General features: G+C 39.3%; 2 protein-coding genes across 2 annotated transcripts; one reads left to right on the forward strand and one right to left on the reverse strand.

Moving 5' to 3' along the window:
- Nucleotides 1-8,986: 8,986 nt before the first annotated feature.
- RBM7 (RNA binding motif protein 7) lies at nt 8,987-21,227 on the reverse strand. The gene is made up of 5 exons (XM_046017706.1): nt 21,071-21,227; nt 19,856-20,018; nt 19,142-19,229; nt 15,663-15,753; nt 8,987-12,408 (listed from the first exon to the last, which is right to left on the reverse strand). The coding sequence occupies exons 1-5, from the start codon at nt 21,164-21,166 to the stop codon at nt 12,055-12,057; spliced, it is 792 nt and encodes a 263-aa protein (XP_045873662.1). The 5' UTR covers nt 21,167-21,227; the 3' UTR covers nt 8,987-12,054.
- A 93-nt stretch (nt 21,228-21,320) lies between these two features.
- On the forward strand, nt 21,321-21,944 carry C8H11orf71 (chromosome 8 C11orf71 homolog). The gene has a single exon (XM_046016260.1). It carries the CDS (start codon nt 21,500-21,502, stop codon nt 21,893-21,895), a length of 396 nt encoding a protein of 131 aa, XP_045872216.1. The 5' UTR covers nt 21,321-21,499; the 3' UTR covers nt 21,896-21,944.
- Nucleotides 21,945-23,570: the final 1,626 nt, after the last annotated feature.

Raw genomic sequence — 23,570 nt, forward strand, 5'->3', positions numbered from 1 at the left:
GCCCCATCTGTACAGTTGTTTCCCAAGCAAAACACTTCATCTTGGGAGAGCAGGGGAATGGGGGTAACATGTGGTACTAGGGTATTCAGGAGTGTGAGTCTGGGAGTCAGAAAGACCTACATTCAAATTCTGACGCTACCTGTGTGACCTTGGGCTAGTAATGAAAACTGTCTAAATCTCTTATCCTTCATTCATAAAATAACAGTAATAACCACTTCCTACAATTACTCTTTTCATTATCATAAATGAAATAAGCCAGACATAGAAGGTCAAATAATTCATGCTTTCACCCATATAAGATATATATATATCTATCTAGAAAAGGTAAATTCATCGAGGCAGAAAATCTGTGGACTGAAATGTTGGGGGTGGGAAGGGCAGTAGGATGGGAAGTTACTATGTAACAGGTACTGGGTATGTTTGGGGGTGACAAGAAAACTTTGGAAATACAGAGTGATGGTGCACAGTGTGAATGTACTAAATGCCACTGAACTATACAATTTAAGATGGTTAAAATGCCAAATTTTGTATATTTTATCTCAATAAAAATTTTAATAGAAATTATTTCTTTATGAATAGGAATTAAAATTTTTAATTTAAAATTTACACATCACAAAATTTGGGAGGAGGCCCATTGTAAAATAGAAACGAGAGGACCTCAAATCTGTGACTTGGTGTATTTATACTCCAGCAACGAGTCATTTCACATTCAGGCCTGAACGCCTGTAAGTCTACGGGCTTCATACAGTGGCAGTCAAAAATCACAATTGGGATTTTTCTTCCAACCTGAAAAATTACGTTTTCTAGATTATGTTTTGAATTCTGAAAAAACAGTTAAATAAAGGTATTTGTTTAATACTGTTGGGAGAAATAGACTGGCAAAAAAAAAACAAAACTGTTTCGATCAGAGCTTCACACAATACACTAAAATAAATTTTAAATGGATTAAATACTTAAATATAAACACAAGGCCATAAAAAATCCTGAAAACATATGACTAATTTATTCTGGGATTGGGAAAGAATGCATAAATCTCAAAATAGCAGAAGAAACCACCCAAGAAAAGATAGTTTTCATCCCCCTGTTCACACATGTGCACACATACACATGCATTTCCTATTTATTTCAATACTTCAGAAAAAAAGTCAGAACCAAAAGAAACTACAGCATTCCCCCTTATCTGCAAGATAGTTCCAAGACCCCCAGTGGATGCACTCCCATGTTTTTTCTTACCTATGATAGTTTAATTTATAAATTAGGCACAGTAAGAGATTAACAACATTAATAAAAGAACTATAATAACAATATATACTGTAATAAAAGTTATGTGCATATGGTGGTCTCTCTCCCTCTCAAAATATCGTATTTAATCATCACCTTGTGATGATGTAAAATAAGAGATCTAGTGCTGAGAAGAAGGGAGGGGAACAAGGCGGCAGAGAATGAGGTACCACTGACAGACTGTCAGGAGGATCATCTGCTTTCTGAACGCAGCTGACTGACGATGGGTAACTCAAACCACAGAAAGCAAAACCACAGATAGGGGAGGACTCCTTAACTGGGGAAAATATTTACAAGAAACATTTCAAACAAAGTCTGATATCTCCAAATACAAAGAGCTTTCACAGATAAATAAGAACCAAAACCCTAGCAGAAAAATAGTCAAAGATTATGAATGATTCATGAGAAAATGAAATTGGCTGATATAAAGTAGCCAAAACCCCCAATTTCATTAATGATAAAAGTGATTTGAATTAATAACCACTATTTTGATGGAAATACCAACAGACTGGTTGAAAAGTGGACAGGACTAAATTGACACTGAAAAATTCACATAGAAAAATAAGCATGCAAGAATTTTTTGAAAAAGAAGACCAACGGGGTGGGTGGGAGAGAAACTACTCCTGGAATAATTAGGTTCTGGGGCAGGAATAGACAGACAGACATAAATTACAAAGCTCAGAAATAGACAATACAAAGGGGGGGATTTAGACACTATTTCATGCAAGTGATGAAAGATGGATTGATAATAAATTTTGTTAGCAACTAGGAAGTTATATGGAGAAAAAAATTAAATTGGCTCCTGACTTCAAAATTTACACCAAAATAAAATCTAAATGGATTAAGCATTTAAGTGGGAGAAATTAAAAATAAAATTGCTAGAAGAAAATAAAAGTAATTGGGGCGCCTGGGTGGCTCAGTGGGTTGGGCCGCTGCCTTCGGCTCGGGTCATGATCTCAGGGTCCTGGGATCGAGTCCCACATCGGGCTCTCCGCTCAGTGGAGAGCCTGCTTCCCTTTCTCTCTGCCTGCCTCTCTTGTGATTTCTCTCTGTCAAATAGATAAATAAAATCTTTAAAAAAAAAAAAAAAAGAAAAGAAAAGTAATTGTTTTTAGCTGTGCTGTTTGCAGAATCTAGGTCCTGGAAGAATGGTCATAACCATAGCTCCTGTCCCACATTCTTCTCTTACAATATGATCTTAAAACTCCTCTCATTGATCATTGGACTCTGTGGCCCCTCTCCATGAACTGGGGTGGACCACTGTGACTTGTTTGACCAGAAGAATACAGCAGAAGTAACTTCCAGGGCTAGATTATAAAATGCCGTGTACTTCCAGCTTGCCCTCTTGGGATGCTCACTCTTGGAACGCATTCACCATGCTGAAAGGAAGCCCAAGCAGGACTACATGGAGAGGAACCAAACCACCCAGCTGACAACCCTGGCTGAGCTCTCAGCCAAGAGCCAGAATCAACTTGACAGTCATGTGAGTAATCCATTTTAAAAATGGATCATCCATCCAGCTGCAAACTGAGCCACTGAGTGATGCTAAACAGAGAAGAGAAATTCCTGTTCAGACACAGTCAAATGATTGTTGTTTTTTTTGTTTTGTTTTTTGTTTTTAACACAGAGTTTTAGGGTGTGTTAGGGTTAGGGATTAAGGTTAGGGATTAGGGTTAGAGGTTAAGGGTTAGGAGAGGGAGAGAGAGAGAATCCCGTGCACGCTGCAAACTCAGCATGGAGCCCAACATGGGGCTCTAGCTCCTGACCCTGAGATCATGTCCTGAGCCAAAATCAAGACTCATATGCTTAATAACCAATGAGTCACCCTGGTACCCCAAGGAGATAAAATGTTTAAATATTAATGGCAATCTGAAACTAAAATCCAAGTAATTGTGATAAAGCATTGAAAGGGGGCTGTGTGCTTGTGGTAAGAGAGGAGCAGCAAGGAAACTGAAGACATGCTAGAGGTACTTTCTTGGTGGAGGGCAAGGATGTCAGACATAATACTGTTGTGGTGGTTCCACACTGTGTCAGCTTAGCTAAGGTGGAACGTTGGTCCCCAGAATTCCACCCCGTCCCCTGCCCCACCTAGTTCCATTTACAGTTGGTGTTCTATAGTATAGGTTTTGACTGGCCTTTGTTCCTGCTCCCTCTCTAAATCCTTGGAATTTCCCACGTGAGAGGAGTGTCTTTGAGATTCTTAGATATCCTAGATCGTTTCAGGATTGGGGCTGGCTGTGCTGGGAAGATCAGCCATGTGATTAGAGTTGAGGCTTTGAGCCACTTGACAGCCATCCAGACTCCTGGGAGAGTTCAATCTCATGGCCAAGGTTCAATCAATCATACCTCTATAATGAAACCCCAGTAAAAACTCTGGACACAAAGCTTGGATAAGCTTCCTGCCTGGGAACACACACTGATGTGCCAGGTGGGTGAGGCATCCTGACTCCATGAGAAGAGGACACAGAAGCCTTGCATTTGAGACCCTCCCAGACCTCACCCTGTGCGTCTCCTCTCTTGTCTCACTGGATTTGTATCCTTTTGCTATAATTAAATGTAGTCACAAATAGAGCTCTTAGCTGAGTTCTGTGAGTCATTCTAGTGAATTATCAAACCCAAGGGAGTAGTGGGAACCCCTGAATTTGTAGCCAATTGGTCAGAAGTGTGGGTGGCCTGGGAACCACTGACCTTGCAGCTGGTGTCTGAAGTGAGGGCAGCATCTATAGGGGTAAGCCCTGGAGCTGCGACGTTTGGCCCAACTCCAGGTAGTTAGTGTTCAGATCACAAGGCACTCTTGACCACAAGAGAAATGCCCTTGAGATCTGGACCTCACGAGGGAAGCAGCGGTCATGTTTTTTTACACGGCAGATCAGCGGGGGGTACCAAGCACTGTGGTACCTCCTGCACGTTGCTGAGCCCCGGGCTCACCCTGCTGGCGTGGGGCAGCACCCAGCCTGTGGCTCCTCCAGGTCCTGCCACACGTCCTCCAGTCCTGAGCCAAAGATACATGCGGTTCTGTAGCCAAGAGTGCCGGTTACACCTGCAGGCATCATCGGAGTCATCCAAGGCCGAGTGATGAGAGACAGATGCAAGCTTTCCGTTTGTTTTCTAGCAGTTTCCGGTTTGTCCCTGCTCCTGTTCTTGTTCAGCTTTTCTTCCCAGCTGTGGATCTGGCCAACTTAATCATGACTTCAGGCCCAACGCCAGATGCAGGGCAGATTTTTCCACCTGCAATCACAACTGCCTTAAGGTTAAATCCCCATAATAAGTCCCTTATATGTTCTCACTCTGATTCTACCTTGACTGCTATAACTGTTTCAGTCTGTCTGATAAAAAAAAACTATTAACTTTAGTATGATGGATGAGAATTTAAAGGAATATACTATAGGAACAGAAACAATATGACCTTAGGGTTTTTGATCCTGACTGCATACCAGACTCTTTTAAAAAATACTGATACCATTGTCCTCCCCTGAGATTCTGGGGTAAAGTTTAGGCATTAAGCTGATTTTTGAAAGGTGATTCTAGTCTGCTTCCAGGGTGATTAAATGCTGCCCTAGAAGAAAGGAGAAAAACAAAACAAAACAAAGAAAAGGTGATCAACCCTATAAGCCTACATATGCAAGGAAGTAAAGCAGCAAATTAAAATATACCTTCCTATAAGAGGTATTCCTAAAATCAAGTGACATAAAGGTTTTAAAAATAAACAAACAGACAAAGACAAATCAGGCCAATATTAACAAAAACAAAAAAAGTGTGTGAAAAAGCAATATAAAACAGAATAGAGACCAAAGTTAGTAGTTGGGTCAAGGATATTTCCATTGATAACCCGCCACAGGACACGTGGAAGGAGCGTCATACGTCTTTTTGCATCCAGCGTAGCTTCAGGATATACACTAAGTGCAAGATGTATTTATTCGTCAGAGAAAAGGATAAATCAAAATCATCTCTTTCAGAACTAAGAGATCAAGAAGAGAAAAACATATAGAACTTAAAACATAATAGAATTTATCTACCATATTAGCACATTTAACTCCCTGAATTCCACATAACTGATTTCTTGGACTAACTGACGTTCTCTATTCTTTCTGTAATAAATGTCTTTGTCCTTGATGTATTGCAGACTATGTGCTGGTCAAACCCTCCTCTATGTTCCCCAGCTCCTGCTCTCACCAGGTAAGTGGTTCCAAACCTGCTTATGCTAGTTCTCATTAATCCAAGTTCTTAACTTAAATATTATGTAAGCAAGTGAGTAAGAATGTGAATGTGAAATATGAATGTGAATTTGAAAAATAATAATTTCTGGAAAACTAGTTGAATGCTCTGTAAATATTCAGTAAAGATAAATCATTCTAAGAATTTGCTGTCAGATTAAATGTAAGCAAGATGACTATAAAAAAAAAAGAAGATATGAATCCTAGAAAACTTGAATCCTTCACAAGTTTCTCTACATTTGCATTTCACTATAAAGAAACCCAAAATGGAAATTATAGGCAACGCATACTGGCAGTGATTTATGCAAGAAGGGCCAACTAAACTCCGACTGGTGTAGCTAGATGTAAGGAAAAGGACTTGGCCCTACATCAAAAGATTGGCAAATGAATGGATATTTATGTGTATTAAATTAAAATGCATACATTTTCATTTTTTTAAAATGACTCCTCATTCTGACATTTTTGACTTACAAATCTTGCCCGGTAAGAGATAATTTTGAAACAGAGAAAATTCAAACGTGGATGGAACCATTATGAGAATTGGGAAAAGACATCTTTAGGCAAACACCCTGCAGGCATCACACAGTGCAGGACGGAACTCACAGGCAGAAGGGCCAGGCGGGGGGCACCTGGGTGGCTCAGTGGATTAGGCCGCTGCCTTCAGCTCAGGTCATGATCTCAGGGTCCTGGGATCGAGCCCCGCATCGGGTTCTCTGCTCCACAGGGAGCCTGCTTCCTCCTCTCTCTGCCTGCCTCTCTGCCTACTTGTGATCTCTCTCTCTGTCAAATGAATAAATAAAATCTTTAAAAAAAAAAAAAAAAAAAAAAAAAAAAAAAAAAAAGAAGGGCCAGGCGGGCAGGATGGGTGTGGCTCCAGGTTCTCCTGGGCGACCCCAGAGCAGGTGTGCAGGCCATGGGTCAGCACAGTTAGCTGACCACCAGGAAACCTAGAGAAAGCCTGTGATCATCCAGCCAGTCATCTGGTTTGTATCTCTCCAAGTTTATGTCACATTGGCCACATTCTCTGTCCATAGGCTATAAAACTAAAAGTCACAGTAGAAGAAAAAACGGTCACTTAGAAATAAAAAAAGATTGAAATAACTCAACTTGGAAAAATCAAACGTAAAAGTACAGACCATTTAAAGGAAGGATGGTGAATACATTACATGTCAAAACCCAGGAATTACCTTCAACCTCCAGTCAAGATGGAGTAACAAGGACTGGATTTTCCCTCCTGCCCGAAACAACAATACACACGAAAAAAGCACAAAACAAGACAATGGACACCAGGTAGAAAGGACAGTGATCCCAAGAAGCAGGAGACAAATAAGGTGAGCTTTACGATTGCCTCAGCTTGCTGGTGTGGTTGAGGCAGGGTAGGCAGAACCTGGCAAACTCACGGGTTGAGGAGCTAAAACTGAGAATCTAGGGAAACCAAGCCAGCTAGAATGTCCAGGACACAGGACTGAAGAAGGTTAAGTTGCCCAGGAGAAAACTCTGAGATGTGCAAGTTTCTTCCAGTATCCATAAGAGTAATGAGCAGCATATAGGTTTGAAGAAATTATCTAAGATGGAGAAAAGAATTGCTCCCCCAAATCGGAGCGATACTACTCAGCACTCACATAGGACCAGGAACAGTATCTGTTCCCACTAGTCAGACTGAAAGTCTTGGTAATTCATGAGGCATCTGTTACAGTATTCAAGACTTTTGCCTCAGTAATGGGGTGAGTTAATCCTAACTAGTTCTCAAATTCTGCCTAACAAATCTTTAATCATGTCCTGGATACAATGGTTTACAAGTAACATATGTGTGTCCCAGAACAAAGCTCAAGAACATTTACAGAAGTACAAACTATCAAGTATCCAATAAGGTAAAATTCATATGGCCTAGCAATCAATCAAAATGACAAGGCATGCAAAGAAACAGGAAAGTACATCCAATAATGACAGTGAGCCAACAGAGACCAACTGAGAACTGACGAAAATATTAGAATTAGCAGGCAAGAACATTAAAAATTACTATAACTTTATTCCATTTGTTGAAAATTTAAGTGAAGATAGTGGGGGGGGGGGGGCGGGTGGCTCAGTGGGTTGAGCCTCTGCGTTCAGCTCAGGTCCCGATCTCAAGGTCTTGGAATCGAACCCCACATAGGGCTCTCTGCTCAGCGGGGAGCCTGCTTCTCCCTCTCTCTCTGCCTGCCTCTCTGCCTACTTGTGATCTCTTTCTCTGTCAGATAAATAAAAACTTAAAAAAAAAGAAAATTTAAGTAAAGATAGTGAAGATATAAAAAATAGTCCAAGTCTTATGTTAATTAACTCGGGGCAGGGTTGGGGGGTAAGAATCCTCTCACAGGTACAGTGAATCATGTTGTATTCTTTAAATAGCTTACAGTTTTGTCAACTGTACCTCACTAGAGCTGAAGAAAAAATGAGGAACAATCAGAAGTGATGTGAATCAAACTTCCAGAGAGAAAAACTACAACGTCTAAGATGAAGATTCTATTGGAAGTAATTGCTGACTGGACACTGCAGGGAAAAAAAGGACAAGGAGGCTTGAAGACCTAGTAATACAACTATCCAAAATGAAACAGAGGAAAAATGATTTAAAAAATAAACAGTGTATCCGTGAGCTATGGGATCACATCAAACGGTCTCATATAACTGTAGTTGGAGTTTCCCAAGAGGAAAGTGAGGACAAAACATTTTTTTTAATAATGGCCAAAATGTTTCCAATTTTGATGAAAACTATAAACCTGCAGATCCAGGAAGCTCAATGAACTCCAAGCAAAAGGGACATGAAATAAAAACTGTATTAAGACACATTTTTCATCCAATTGCTCAAAGCCAGCCAGAGAGAAATGACACCATATTTCTTACAGGAAAAAATAAAAGCAGTGTATTAAATTAAAATGCATACATTTTCATTTTTTTGACAGTGGAACCACATTTTTAAAGTACTGAAAGGAAAAAAAAAAAAAAAAAAAAAAAGCCTGTCAAGTTAGAGTTCTGTACCCAACACAAAGATATTTCAGAAACAAGGGTGAAAAATACTTCTTCGGCCATGAAAGCTAAAAGAATTCATCACCAGCAAGCCCGCACTGTAAGAGATATCCAGAACACTTCAGGTAGAATAGCAGATGGATAAACGGATGCACACAGAGGAAAGAAAAACTCCAGAAATGTTAAGTATTGGAATAATATCTATGATTTTTATTTAAATATCTTTAAAAGAGAATGTTTCAAAAACAAGAACAGGGCACCTGCCTGGCTCCATCAGTTAAGTGTCTGCCTTTAGCTCAGGTCATGATCCCAGGGTCCTGGGATCAAGCCCTGCTGGGCTCTCCCTCTGCCTGCTTCTCCCCCTGCTCTCTCTCTGTCAAATAAATACATAAATAATCTTAAAAAAAAAAAAAAAAAAAAAACAAAGAAAAAATGCAGTGAGGGGCTTTTATATATATAAATGTAAACTGTGTCACAGCACAGCTGTTACTCTAACAAGTCTGACCAGGTTGTAGGAGGGAAAGTAAAATAGGTCAGGAACTAAAACTGGACTCTAACTGGAGGAAGAGTTTAATAAAAATTCTAAGAAATACCACGTACAACTGTCTATCAATTAATTTGGAAAGATAGTAGTTGGTTGGTTGTTTTTGGTTTTTTTTTTTAAGAAAGGTAGAAATTATTCAAACTGATTTCTGAGAAAGTAGGAAACAAATAGTTTTCCCCATGGTTAATAAAGAAAAATGGGGTGGGGAGGAAATCATTTACTTCTAAGACTGTTTTAGGAGTTCAAGACTTAAATTAACATAATTCCTATATTATTCAATTTTCTTGCCAGGGCATAGAAAAAGATAAGCTTGCCAACTCATTCCATAAAGCTAGCAGAACTATAATTCCCAAACCAAACCAAGATAATAAACACTTTTTAAAAGAAAACCTGAGTACATATCTAAATCTTAACATTTTTGAAAGATAGAATTCTAGAGTATATTAAAGGCATGATATATTTATAATAGGACACAATGATGCTTCAGGATTAGGAAACCGATGAAAAAACACTATGCTGAAGCCTCCCTTTTTTATTCAATTATTTGACATACATTCATTTATTCATCAAAAATTTACCAAGTATTACTGTAGTGCCAGGCACTGGACACTGAGAATTCTGCAGTAAGATACGCTCTCTGCCTTCATGGAGTTACCTAAAGAGATACAGATAAGAAGAAAATTTTAACAGTAATTTGACAAGAGACACACAGGGTACTATTGTAATATATAAACTCACACACTGGAGGCTGTTGGAATAATCCTATTGAGGACTGTCCCTTCGCAGATCATGGCAATTGGTGTGAGGAATATGGACCTACATGGCATGACTACAAAGTAGTATAAAAAATGTTGGTTGATTGGACGGAGAAGGGTTGAGTCAGATTCTTTGGAAGTCTTAGTACCTTAATATGTATTATGTACAAAAGGGTCAAATAAGGGTCAAGTCATTTTTGGAAAATACGACGATAAGCCTAAGATTTCTTTACTGCAGTACTTGTCAGAAGCTTTATGGTGTTGTCACTAAAGAAAGCCACCCAAAGTTATAGTCCCCAACATTTACCAAAACACTTGATTACAGAACTCTTATTCTACAGAACATTCTAAGAATGGTTGCTCATGAACATCTGGGGAGAAACTGCTCCCACAAAAACCCCTCCTTTCTACTGCAGCTCCCAAACCTGCGTGAATCATCTAACATATTCCAGGCTTGTAGAGGCTGTCTTCTTTGATCCTCTTACACAGGACATTTATTAGTTTGATTCCCCTCAACTGGCTGAGGTTGAAGTGAAAAAGATTCACGGAACCTCAAAAGGGGTGCGTCCCAAGTCATTAAAACATAAAAGGATCATTCTGAACCAGGATTACCTATGAATTAATATGAAAAGATCTGACCCACAGATAAACTACAATAAACCAGAATTAATCTTTGTGAATCTCTATAAAAGCTACCGAATATTCATAAAGGTAAAATACCTGAGAATAAGCTCATTGCAAACAAATCCTTCTATTAAAATGCTAAAGCAAACAGAAATTTTTGATCCTAACACTCTCTACATTGAGTAAATGGCTCCATTTCCCTAAAACTCCATGCATTTTATTTACAAACAGGGAAGACCTGAGAGTATGTGAACTCTCAAGGAGGGTAACAGTTCATAATGCTCTATAATCATGGCATTGAAGATCTGATTGTAAAATATTAAGTTCTAATACAAAAGGAGTATTTCAGGATGCTCTAAGAACAGATGTTCTTAACATTAGGCAATCACTGAACTGAAGCATCCTGCTAATGTTGTATACAATGTCTTCAAAGTTAGTGATGTCAAAAAAAAAATAAGGCACACTCCTTTTTATCTTCTCAATATATTAAAAAGCAACAGCGTACAAATGCTGTGGTTAATACTAAAAAGGATCAAAAATTTTCAAGGAATAACATTTTTTATAAACAACTTCTACAACAAAGGGGAAACAGCATCTTGATACACAAAAGTTCTGCTGAACAAGATTTAAAAATTTTTAAATCAGAAAATGTTTAAGACTAAATTCTTTCAAATGTGCAAACAAAAAAGCAAGCTGTACAATCTCCATAATAAAGCATATCCTTATAACATGTCCTGGGCACTTTGAAAATGTTAAAATTTTTAAAATTTGAGTGACAGAGGCAGCTCTTAAAGGCTTCAGGAACTTTTTTTTTCCCCCCCAAAAGCATACTTTCAGTAAAACATTTTACCATTTTTATCTGACTATGCATTTACATTTGTGTTCTTCCTGAAAAGGGGGATTTATATTAACACTGTATTTTAATGTAAAAAAATACATTTAGAAATATTTAAATTCCTGAGTGACTTCAGTTATACATCAAACTTGATTTAATGAGCAAATTCTAAAAGTTTAGAATGAGATAGCATGTATAAATTTACAATTTTATGTTCAATTAGAGTAAAACTCAAAAGATCATGTCACAGAACTTACACTAAAAATTCTCTTATGAAGTCAAATGATTTATCCCAAAACTTTACCAATATGCCCTCTATGTAAAATGATAGTAAAATGAATCACTGAAATTACATATTCTCATTTAACAAAATACTGCCAGTCAATTCAGACTACCAGAACTTGAATGTTTTCTTTTATACACACCAAAATCTGATTCACTAACAAGAAACTTCTTGAAATACAAAAAGATAACAGATAATTAAAATATCTGCTTTATAATACAACCAACCCATATAATACATCCCTTCCTCATTTATCTAAAATGATTAGGAATTGTGGCACTTTCTTTTGCAAAAAAACCCTTTCCTCTTCATAAAACCCTGAGGTGAAAGGTTATTAAAATGTAATAAAACTGGAACCACAACTCTTATTTCTATATTAGACTGTAGCTATAGGTTTTAAAAATTTTATAAAGAAACGTGGCAACTTGTAAAGCTGCTCTGTACAGTTTAACAAAACATTTCCAAGTTAGCCAAAGGGACCTAGAATGACCCTATTAACATCGTCCTTTTAGTAGTTGTTAATGTCGAGATGAACGCCATTTTCCATCTCGACTACTGTCTCTTCTGTTATCATAGTCATGGCTCCAGCCATCAGGATTCCTATCTTCATAGAAGTAGTCATCTCTGTTTCCTCGGTAATGATGGTCAGACCCATGATCAGTATAACGCTGTTCACGGCTATGATGTCTATCCGGTATGTAAGGATGAGAATTCTGTCTGACTTTACGCTGTGATGATGGCGTATCTTGGCGCCACTGGGAGCTTGAAGACTGATTAAAACTATGACTATGTGATGGGGAAAATCCTGATGGATCCAGATGTGGAGAACCAAATTTCCCACCATAGGACATCTGTCTCAGAACACTGTTCATCTAAGAGAAGAGAAAAAGAAAGAAATGTCAACTGCCAAGTATTTCTAGGTATCAAAGCCAATATATATACTTAGCCACAGTGAACCAAACAGATAATGATGGGAAAGCAAAATTACTCTTGCCCAGATGGATCTTAGGTTAAACAGAACTTTAAGTAAAAAAAACATGATGGCTTTGTTCACTCCAATGTATACCTGCATCATATCTGTACATAACTACTCCTTGCCCTCAAGAATACAACTTAGAAGAGGCCATACAAATGATTACAATGTAAATCATTGTCTGGTGGACACATAAAGAGCCAAGAGCTCAGGATCTAAGTATGATAAGGCGTATGATCTAAGTATTAAACTATGGATGGAATATTTTAAGGGGGAAGTATACCAAGGAAAGGAAATTGCACAGAGAAAATAAGGAAACAGAATGAGTTTGCAGAATAGCAAGAATTCTGACTGATTAGCGATCTCATAAGCAGTGAATAATGGACAGTTAGGCTAGAAAGCTTTACTGGGCACCGGATGACGGCAGAGCCTCATAACTGGGCCAGGGAATTCAGACTTTATCTTGCAAACAATGGAAAATCAAATTATCAGAAGATAAGCAAAACAGGGTTATTAACATTCATTTAGAAACAGTGTGTGAGATGGGCTAGCAAGAAGAAAATGGAGACAAGTACAAATTGACCAGACTGGTGGTCCCCAAATTCTGCCTGCGGGTAAGTATTAGCCAGCGAATGTTTTTGTTTTTTTTTTAAAAAGCCTACACCACAATATGTGGTATGTACATAAAAGTTTATATTGGTCCCTCAAGTTTACTTTATTTACTTATATTTTTATTTTGCAGACCTGCAAAAGGTTGAGGGGTCACAAGCCAACACTGTGATTTGGGCAAAGAGAAAAGAAGAACTCAAGAAAAAGAAAAAATAAAGGACTTCATGACAAAATGAAAAAAAATGAAAGACTGGAGACAAAGATGGAATCGTAAAATACACCAAAGATTTTAAGCCTAGTCGCACAGTCTCGTTATTACAAAAAAAATGGAAATCAAGAGGAAACTGGTCAAAGACTCCAATCAATGTATTTAAGTAATGTTTTTAAGCATTAAGGAGAATGTATTATAAGAAGTCCTTGAGCACGTTGCAAGAATATCAGGGAATACATTTCCAGTCCTTGAAACACACACATACAACCCTCCATAACGGCTCAAGAAAAATACAAATGTGAAATGCAGTTGTTCTATTTATCTTCCATCTGTTAAATATGTTCTTCAGCCCAGTGAAAATCAAAATGGGTGATCAACCTATGGAGATCACGCTAGTCTGACTAAAACTTAGGAAATTACCCAAGAATCATTTGAACATTTTTTTTGTTAAAGATTTTATTTATTTATTTGACAGAGAGAGATCACAAGTAGGCAGAAAGGCAGACAGAGGTGGGGGAGGGGGGAAGCAGGCTCCCCGCCGAGCAGAAAGCCCGGTGCATGGCTCGATCCCAGGACCCTGAGACCATGACCCAAGCTGAAGGCAGAAGCTTTAACCCACTGAGCCACCCAGGCACCCCTAAATAATTTTTTTATTTATTAACATTTATTTAGAGAGACAGTGTGAGCGAGCAAACATGCACGTGTGAGTGCGCACACATGTGCCAGTAAGGACAGGGGCAGGAGAGAGAGAATCTCATGCAGACTCCCCACTGAGTGCAGAGCCGAACATGGGGCCTGATCTCATGACCCTGAGATCCTGATCTGAGCTGAAATTAAAAGTCAGATGCTTAACCAAATGAGCCATCCAGGCACCCCTATTTGAACATTCTAAGTTTTGGGGGGTTTTAGAAGTTCAAGTTGAAAAAAAAAAAAAAGAAGAAGTTCAAGTTGAAGATGTCTGAGTTTTATTTCTGCGCAACCTCTAGAGAAACATTATTTAACTTCAGTTATAAGTCACATTTAGGCCGAAAAAACAGGTCTCAAATAAACTATTCTAGTTTATTCTAGTTTATTCTATTAGAATATAAACTATTCTAGTTTATTTGTAGTGGAAAGTAAATGAGGCATAAATTATATTTTTCAGCCGTGAGAGAGATGAAAGTTTGTAGCATGATGTTAATTGGCTGGTAAAAATCTAGACTGCATGTTGAAAGAATGAATGTTTCAGCAAGCATTCAATATATCAAATGTGACTATTTTTGAGAAGCTGAGTTTAAAACCCTCCAGAACCACAAATTACTGGTAAAAGCAATTATGAACTTCTGCTTTTGTCTTTTTAAGATGAAAGACTTCTGACAATTTTGAAAACTTCATAAACTAAATTGTATTTGCAAGTGTACATCATAGTCTGTTGCACTAAACAGTTATCAAATGTATTTTATTTTTGAAATGTGATATTTTATTCAGTAACTTAATCATGATTTTCTACTTTAATTATTTTTATTGTGTTGCTCTTCCTCATTAAATTTTCTGGGTAACACTTCAAAGCATGGTTTCAAACTTTAGCAGGCTACAATTGTAATCTCAATCCTGCTACTTGCTAATTTATGACCTTTCTCACCCTTAATTTTCCTATGTATTACAATAGGATATATCTCAGTTACCCTAAAGAATAATATATGTAGCACTTTAGGGTGATAACTGCCTGACACGTATTATATAATCAATACATTGTAACTATTTTTATTTTTCTAGGGGTTTCATGTGTGTGTGTGGGTATGAGTGTGTGTGTATGTGTAAGGGTAACCAATTCTAGCACTAGTAGATGCTAATCAAGGTCTAATTTGTTTTAAATTCAAGAAAATTTGGTAATTTACTCCTCATGAAACTAACATTTTAGGTAATACCTTAGAAATTACTCTATTTGTAGAAGACTGCATGGTATTTTTCATGGCTACTAAGAGAAAGTTTGTACCTGCAAGTAAACAGTACAACAAAGATATGTGCTGGTTTCGTGTCTGTATGTGTGTGCTAGTTTTCTTAAATAAAAGGAATTATTACTTTATTAAGAAAAAGAAGAGGAAAGGGAAAGGAAAGAAGGGGCACCTGGGTGGCTCAGTTGGTAAGCATCTGCCTTCAGCTCAGGTCATGATCCCAGCGTCCTGGGATCAAGCACCACATCGGCCTCCCAACTCAGCAGAAAGCCTGCACTTCTCCTTCTCCCTCTGCCCTTCCCTCTGCTTGTGCTCTCTCTCTCTCTCAAATGAATAAATAAAATATTTTAAAAAATAGAGAAGAAAAGAAAAGAAGAGAAAAGAAAAAAATCAACCTACCACTGCTTGTCTCTGAAAATTTTCTGGAGAAGAGAAAGATCTCTGAATTATCTGTACTGATGGACTCATGCTATCCACACTCCTTTCATATCTGTGAGGAGTAAAAAAACCAACATATAATCATCCATTTAACAAATATTTACTATATACCAATCATGAGCAAGACGCAGTGTCAAAAGTAGGAATGAACAAGAAAGATAACATACCTATTTGCTCTCATGGATAAGAGTAAGGATTCAGATAGTAAAACAACTTCACCTTGTCACAGTGATATAGTAATTGATCAAAAAGCAAATAACAAGAGAGATGGGGTTCCATTTTAGCTCAGCTGGTCAGGGATTGTCTTTAAAAAGGAGGCACATTTGAAGTAAAAACAGAGTAACAAGATTACTTGGAAGAAAAACACTGCAGCTGAGGAAGAATTAGCATGGGGGGCGCAATCTATATAGCCTGTGGTCCAAATCCCATTTCTTTAACACTCCTGTGTCTGTGTTATCTATGTAGTGTTACAATGACCTGTAACCTCCCCCCCTACACACACACGGACAACACGACACACATTTGTCTTCCTGTAGACTTTACGCCTTCACTAGGCACCCTATCACAGTGGCTGGGCCTGCAAAGTCTGAAACATTAACTGTATGGTCCTTCAGAAAAACAAATCAACCAACTCGTCAATCCCAGGCCTAGTGCAGAGTCCTAGGTTGAAAACTAAGATGAAAAGGATTTGGTCTATTAGATATGACAGATGAGGAGGAAAAGAAAAATAAAGGATAAAATCTAGATTTGGGCCTTGAGCAATTACATAGACATTTACTGTGATACGGAGGAAGAACAGGTCTGGGAGAGCAAGGAATGAAGAGTTCTTTAACATAAACTGCATATTGGTTTTAAGAAATTATACCTATTCTTCAATTCCTAAAAAAGTAGCTTGCTTACAGAAAGTCACTTTATCAAATGCTTTAAATTTTAAAATACTTAGAATCAAATCACTAATTGATTTGTCTCATAGTTTAGATCTTTTCATTTTGGGTTTTCTTAAATCAGGTTAGACCTGTGTATGTTAAAGGGATAAAAAGTATAAATTTCCTTACAAAAATGATGGGCACTCTAACCTAAAACTAAAAACAGCTTATTTACTTGTATATATTTTTCCAAAGAAATTCTCAGGGAAGTAAACTTTTTTCCTCCACCTGAGATATCTTTGAAGAGTTTACAAAAGTAGTTGGAAATGCTTCAAGTTCCAAATGTGCTGAGAAGCATTTAAACACAATTTCAGTCGGCAAGAAAGGATGCTAAGAGGATACCCTTCTTACACTATTCTTTCTTGCAATTTTACTTGCCAGTTATCTTCTCATACGGAAGCCACTTCATTCCAGCTCTTGGCACTACCCTAATCCAAACCAACAACCCCACCCTAATAACTTCCTCACTGTCTTGCTACTAATACCAATACTTTGCTACCAATAGCCTCCTAACTGGTCTATTTTCAGCCTTGTCCCCTCCAATCCATCATCCCACAGCAAACAACTTGTTAAAATATAAACATGTTCCCATTACTATCCTACTGAAAACATTTCAGTGTCTTTCTTCTGTTTTTAGGAGAAAATTCCCAAATTGTAACTATGGCCTATAAGAAAGACCCTCTTTCAGCCTAGATGTCCATCAACAGATGAATGGATAAAGAAGATGTGGGGGGGGGGTGTGCGTGTGTGTATACACATATATATACACACATACATACATACAATGGAATACTACGCAGCCATCAAAAGAAACGAAATCTTGCCTTCTGCAACGACGTGGATGGAACTAGACGGTATGATGCTAAGCGAAATAAGTCAATCAGAGAAAGACAATTATCATATGATCTCCCTGATATGAAGAATTTGAGAGGCAACATGGGGGGTTTGGGGAGTAGGGAAGGAAAAAATGAAACAAGATGGGATCAGGAGGGAGACAAACATTAAGAGACTCTCAATCTCACAGAACAAATTGAGGGTTGCTGGGGGTGGGGGGTTGGGAGAGGGTGGTTTGGTGATGGACAGTGGGGAGGCTATGTGCTATGGTGAGTACTGTGAAGTGTGTAAACCTGGCAATTCACAGACGTATACCCCTGGGGCTAATAATACATTATATATTAATAAAAAATTAAAAACTTAAAAAAAAAAAAAAGAACTGGGGCGCCTGGGTGGCTCAGTGGGTTAAAGCCTCTGCCTTCGACTCATGATCCCAGGGTCCTAGGATGGAGCCTGCATCGGGCTCTCTGCTCAGCAGGAAGCCTGCCTCCCTTCCTCTCTCTCTGCCTGCCTCTCTGTCTACTTGTGATCTCTGTCTGTCAAATAAATAAATAAAACCCCCAAAAAAGGACCCTCATTCTACTTCACCAACATGACCTACTACTCTATTTTTCTTTCATTATGATCTAGATATACTGGCCTCTTTTAGTTCCTCATTCATTTATATCATCTCTCCCTGTTAAACCTTTCTACAACCACGTCTATGCTCTCTTTACAGAACTTATTAAAGATAGTCACAAAATACATGTGTCTTCCTGCAGACTTTACACCTTCACTAGGCAGCCTATCACAGTGGCTGGGGCTCAGTCACAATGCCTGGGTTTGAGTCCCAGCCCACTGCTCATGAGCAATTCAAACTCGAGCAAGTTAATATCCAATCCTCACTTTCTTCACACGCGAGGCAGAACCAACAATAATCCCTACCTCCTAAGACTGCTGTGAGAAACAAGACCGTAAATGCAAAGGACTTGGTGAAGAACCTGACACGTGACATATTTCTTTCTTGAATGAAGTCCATTATAACTGATAAATAGCTCTACTGATAAACCAGGAAAAAAACGTCTCTGGTAAAAGATCATGCTTCCCAAAGCAAATAAAATTATTTAGTATAAATATGGTACCTTTTCTAAGCCTTAGTAGCTGGAAGAGACTCTGGAAAGCATTCAATTCAGCTTTTCCTTACAAATGGGAGGACAAAACCAGAGAAATGAGACTACTTCAAAATTTCACAATCGGAGAGGCAGACCTAGAATCCAACTCTATAAACTTAGTCCACTAGTCTGTTTACTGATAGCTATTTTTAAAATGCAAGTAAAAACCAATCAGCGGTGAAAACTAATTTGAATTTTTAAAAGAAAATAAAATAGAAAATAAAGTAAACTGAGAGTAGAGAGAGTAATGTTCTGGGAAACTTTCAGGTACATATTGAACATGTGGCGTGGGTACACATCTTCACAAATGAACGTAATTATAGGTACATATGTATCTACTGTAGGGTACTCTATAAGTCTGTCTATAGTCCCCTTAAATAGCTACCTAATTATAATCCAAAATACGAATAATATAGCAGAAAAATAAAGAGGCGGGAGCTTAAAAAAGGAAACAAATCCCTCAGTATGTTTTGAGATAATGCCTAAAAAAATTTTCCAATACATGATTTTAATAGATCCAAAATGTTACCTGCTAGGAGATGTAGAGGTAGGGCTTGAGTTTCCAACATGATGCTGGGGATATGACAAACTGACATCCTGTGAGGCATGGCTACTTCCTAAAATGAAGTAATTTGAGAAATTATCCTCGATAGAAAACTCAAGTTAAATTTTATCCCTCCCTTAAATCATGCCAAATAGTAGACAGAAGCTACAAGAGAAAAGCTCAAATTTCAGAAGACCGCTTTATAGTTTCATCAGAGTGAAAATTTTAAGTGTCCAAAACAAAGGGTTCCAAATAAGTACTATCTAATGTACAAACATCCAATCTGGCCATAATATTCTGATGCCCACACTACATTTTAACTGGATACACGGAAAGTTTCATCCTCACATCACCCAGAATCAAAATCTGTAAATGCCAATCACAAAGCAGTCAGGAAAAATATTTTAAAAAAACAATCCTTGCTCCTTTCAGAGCACGAACCCAAACCCAAGTCTTTCTAACAACAAAGTTTATGCTCTTTTCAGTAACCTAAACTTAATTTTAAAATGACGACTTTCAAAATCCATATTGTCGATGTTATCTAATACTAAACCGGGATATGCAAAGCTTACTACTATCCACAAAGCTTAAGGTATTTTCATCCAACAAGAGGCTCTTTAAAACTGGATAATAAAATTAAAAACAAAGAACAAAACAGCAAAGAAAACCTCTCCCCAAACAATAACACTGAACAGTTACCTGATCTAAACTGAATTTTGATGGGCCTCCCGAAAAGTTTGATTCCATTAAGTAGATTCATCGCATAAGGAACAGACACTTCATGTTTGAAATTCACAAATGCAAACTGTTTTGGTTTACCATCCTTATCTTTTGGAATTTTCACTTTTACTACTGGCCCCGCCTACAAACAAAAAAAAGAAGAAGAAGAAGAAGAAAAAGTCTTTGGAATTTAAATGAGGCAATTTCAAGAAAATACTCAAATTTTATGACGTTTAAAAACAACAGAAATGTTGGACACTGGGGAGGGTATGTGCTATGGTGAGTGCTGAGGAGTGTGTAAACCTAGCGATTCACAGACCTGTACCCCTGGGGCTAAAAATACATCATATGTTAATAAAAAGTAAAAAATTAATTAAAAAAACAACAGAAATGTAACCAGGAAAAATCTAAAAAATGGACGAACAGGGATTTCCACCTCAGTTAAAGATTCTGTCATACGGCTGAACACTTGATTAATTTATTTGGGGGAAGGAAGCCCATAAGGAACTGGGAACAGTCATTCAGTTTACGTTTCATGATGCTTTATGACTTTTTAACAAGGTGACCAACATCCATCACTTTCCCACTCCGGGTAACGTTTATCAAGAGCTAGAGAAAGTGGCTTCCTTGTACTAAAAATTCACTTTTGTACTGATTAACCAAAGATTAGCAGTTGTTAGAGACTAGAACTGGAAAGAACCAGCTACTCTGATCTTTAACACATTTTAATGCAGATTTGAATACAGAAACACTAGAAGTCTGTTTTTCTACGGAGTATTTAGTGTATTTTAAGTATTTTAATGCTGCAATTAATTTAAAAAAAAAAACACCTAAGTGGAAAACATACACTGACCAAGCAACTGAAATCTAATTAGCCAGATAAACCAAAGATGAGCAAAGGAATAGGAAAAAGCCCGGTTCCACGAACCCCCTTAGGATCCTAGAATCTTTACCTCGGGAATGCTTCACTCAGGAAGCCTCCACCAACCTGGAGCGAACTGACTAGGGTTCTTCCCTTCACGCGACACCCAGCGAGAGCCTCGCTTTCCCGCTGGACCTCCAGCCCCAAGCGGCCCACCCGTCGGGCGCCCCGACCCACAGCCCCGCTTTCCCCAGGAAGGCGGGCATGGCCGTCGGGCCGGGCCCTACGGGAGCCGCACAAGCGAAAGGAAAAGCCCGCTCTCGGCCGCTGACCTGGTGGAAGAGCTCGAAGAGGAGCTCCTCGGTCACTTTAGTTTCAAGGTTGCCGACAAAGAGAGTACGATCCGCTTCCGCTGCCGCCGCCCCCATCTCAACGTCGCCCCCTCCCTAAAAAGGCCGAAGGGTTGTCGCCGTCGCACTCACTGCGCACGCTCGGAAACCCCACGTCCTCGCCCTCCCCGGCGTCACGGACGTAAACGTCAATCTCGCTCGCGCCGGCTCGCGTCACCGTGCGCGGACGCGCTGCGCATGCTCGCGAGGAAAGCACCGGTGAGAGGCGGCTCTCTGGTCGGCGGCGGCTCTGGTTATGGCCTAACATGTAGGGAGTGGCGGCGCTCGAGACGGCCGGGACTGATCCGTGGAGCCGCGACGGGCCCACCTTGAGCGAGGGACGTTAACAGACACTGCGGGCAGTGTTTGAAGATGGCGCTGAACAACGTGTCCCTGTCCGCCGGCGATCGAAGGACCCGGGGGGCCTACCGCGCGTCCCTCGGCGCCCTCAGCGCGTCGGCCTTAGAGCTGGTGATGGTCTCCGGAGACAGCTTCCTCGTTGCCAGGCCCGAGGCTGTTCTTCCAGGACCCGCTCCTCGGCAGGCCGTGCGGCCGAGCGTTCGTACCGAGAGCCGGCAGGCGAGTGGGGGCGGCCGGAGCCCGACCCGCTGTATAAAAGGAAGGGAACCCGATGGGCGGAACCGGAGCCGCCAGGCCAGATTCTCGCCGTACCCGGCCCCCGGGGTCAAACTGGATCTCCTGAAGAGCTTGCTGCAGCAGCGGCTGGTTGCCATTGGAAGTGTGATCGCAGCCCGCCTCTCGGCTTAACACCTCCCCGGCCCCTCGGTTCGCTTGTAAACAAGGCCTCTCTAACATCCTTGGCGCCTCTGCAGTCTTCTTTTCAGGGGCATGTATTCTCATTGTAATGTAAAAACACGTCGGGGTCCTTCCGAATTCCCACGGTTTTAGGCGGTCAGAGTGGCTAGATCAGGAAGGGGGTAGAAGGGATTTTAGGCTTAAGTCACAAAGTTGAACCACCCGTCCCAGAGGTCAGCATTTTTTCACGCCTGGTGCACTCCGTCCCAACAATGAACCCAAATTTCTCTGCTTTCTATAAATCTTTTCTCCCACCCTGGCAGATTCTCTTCCTTGAGACTTGTAATTAGAGCTTGATTGACTGCCTACTTCTTGACCCCGGACTGTTGCCATTACGGTTACTTTTGTTGGTGAAAAGGAAATGCTTCTTTTTTCCATAGGACCCAAGGCTTATTCTGTCATTTTGTCTTCTTCTTTTTTTAAGATTTTATTTATTTATTTGATAGAGTTCACAAGTAGGCAGAGGGAGAAAGAGAGAAAGAGAGGAGGAAGCAGGCTCCATGCTGAGCAGAGAGCTCGATGAGGTCTTTGGGATCCTGACCTGAGCAGAGGGCAGAGGCTTTAACCCACTGAGCCACCCAGGCGCCCCTGTCATTTTGTCTTTAACTCTTTAACATCTCCGTCCACTTTTTCTTCATGAATACCTAACAAACTCCAATCTCAGTTGTACTAAAAAGCAAACCTAAAATTTGCTGTTTTTTCACGTGATTAAACCAGTTTTTTCTTTTTTTCTTTTTTTTTTTTTTTGCCAACGTCTCCAAATGAGTTTTTACATTTCTATTTGTCATTACTAGCATTCAATCCTGGTTTCCTTAATCTGAGTCTGTTGTCCCGAAATACAAGGATAATTTAGGCTCACACTCTTGTGTTAGGAAGCTGTTCATCAAGACACTGTAGCGTCTTCCTAAAACTTTATTTTTACTCATTCAACAGTTAAACAATATTTAAAGATCTTCCCAGTGGTGAGCACTGTAGATAAACTACAGACAAGGAATATGTTGTAGAGAGGCTAATAAATAAATAGGTAGTCACCACACCCTGTTCATTAGGTGCCGTGATAACGATAGCATTGGTTGCAATGGCTTTCCATAATGGACTGTCCTGGTTCCTCTCTTACCTGGCTGATCACTATTTTCTGATATTTTTATTCTCTTAACCATATATTTCCTAAAGTTTACAGGATGGTATTGGGAGAAAATTAGTAGGTTAAGTGCCAATTCTGTGTAAGCAGGTAGACTAGCTTTTTCCCAGTGGACTCTTGAGTCTAATTATGATCAGATAAAGCAAAGTTACCACACGCCACACAGTATTGAATTGTTAGAACCGCATCTGAAGAGGAATGTTGGTAAATCAGAGAATTTCCATAAGAGAGTGATTAATATGGTGAGAGATCTGGAAATCAGGTCATAGGAAAAATGGTTGAAAGGACAGAAACAGCTATGTTTTACTGAGTGCTAGGTATAAGGCAATGTCATAGAGGCTTTTCATTATTTATTCAGATATTTACTGAGAACTTACTCTGTGCCTGATATGACCTGTATTAAGCAGTTGGAATAGTGTCGAGCAAGATCAATAATGTCTCTGCTTTGGTGGAGCTTTATATATGTCATTTAATTCTCACAATGGC

This window comes from Meles meles, chromosome 8 (genome assembly GCF_922984935.1).
Source record: "Meles meles chromosome 8, mMelMel3.1 paternal haplotype, whole genome shotgun sequence".
Classification (NCBI taxonomy): Eukaryota; Metazoa; Chordata; class Mammalia; order Carnivora; family Mustelidae; genus Meles; species Meles meles.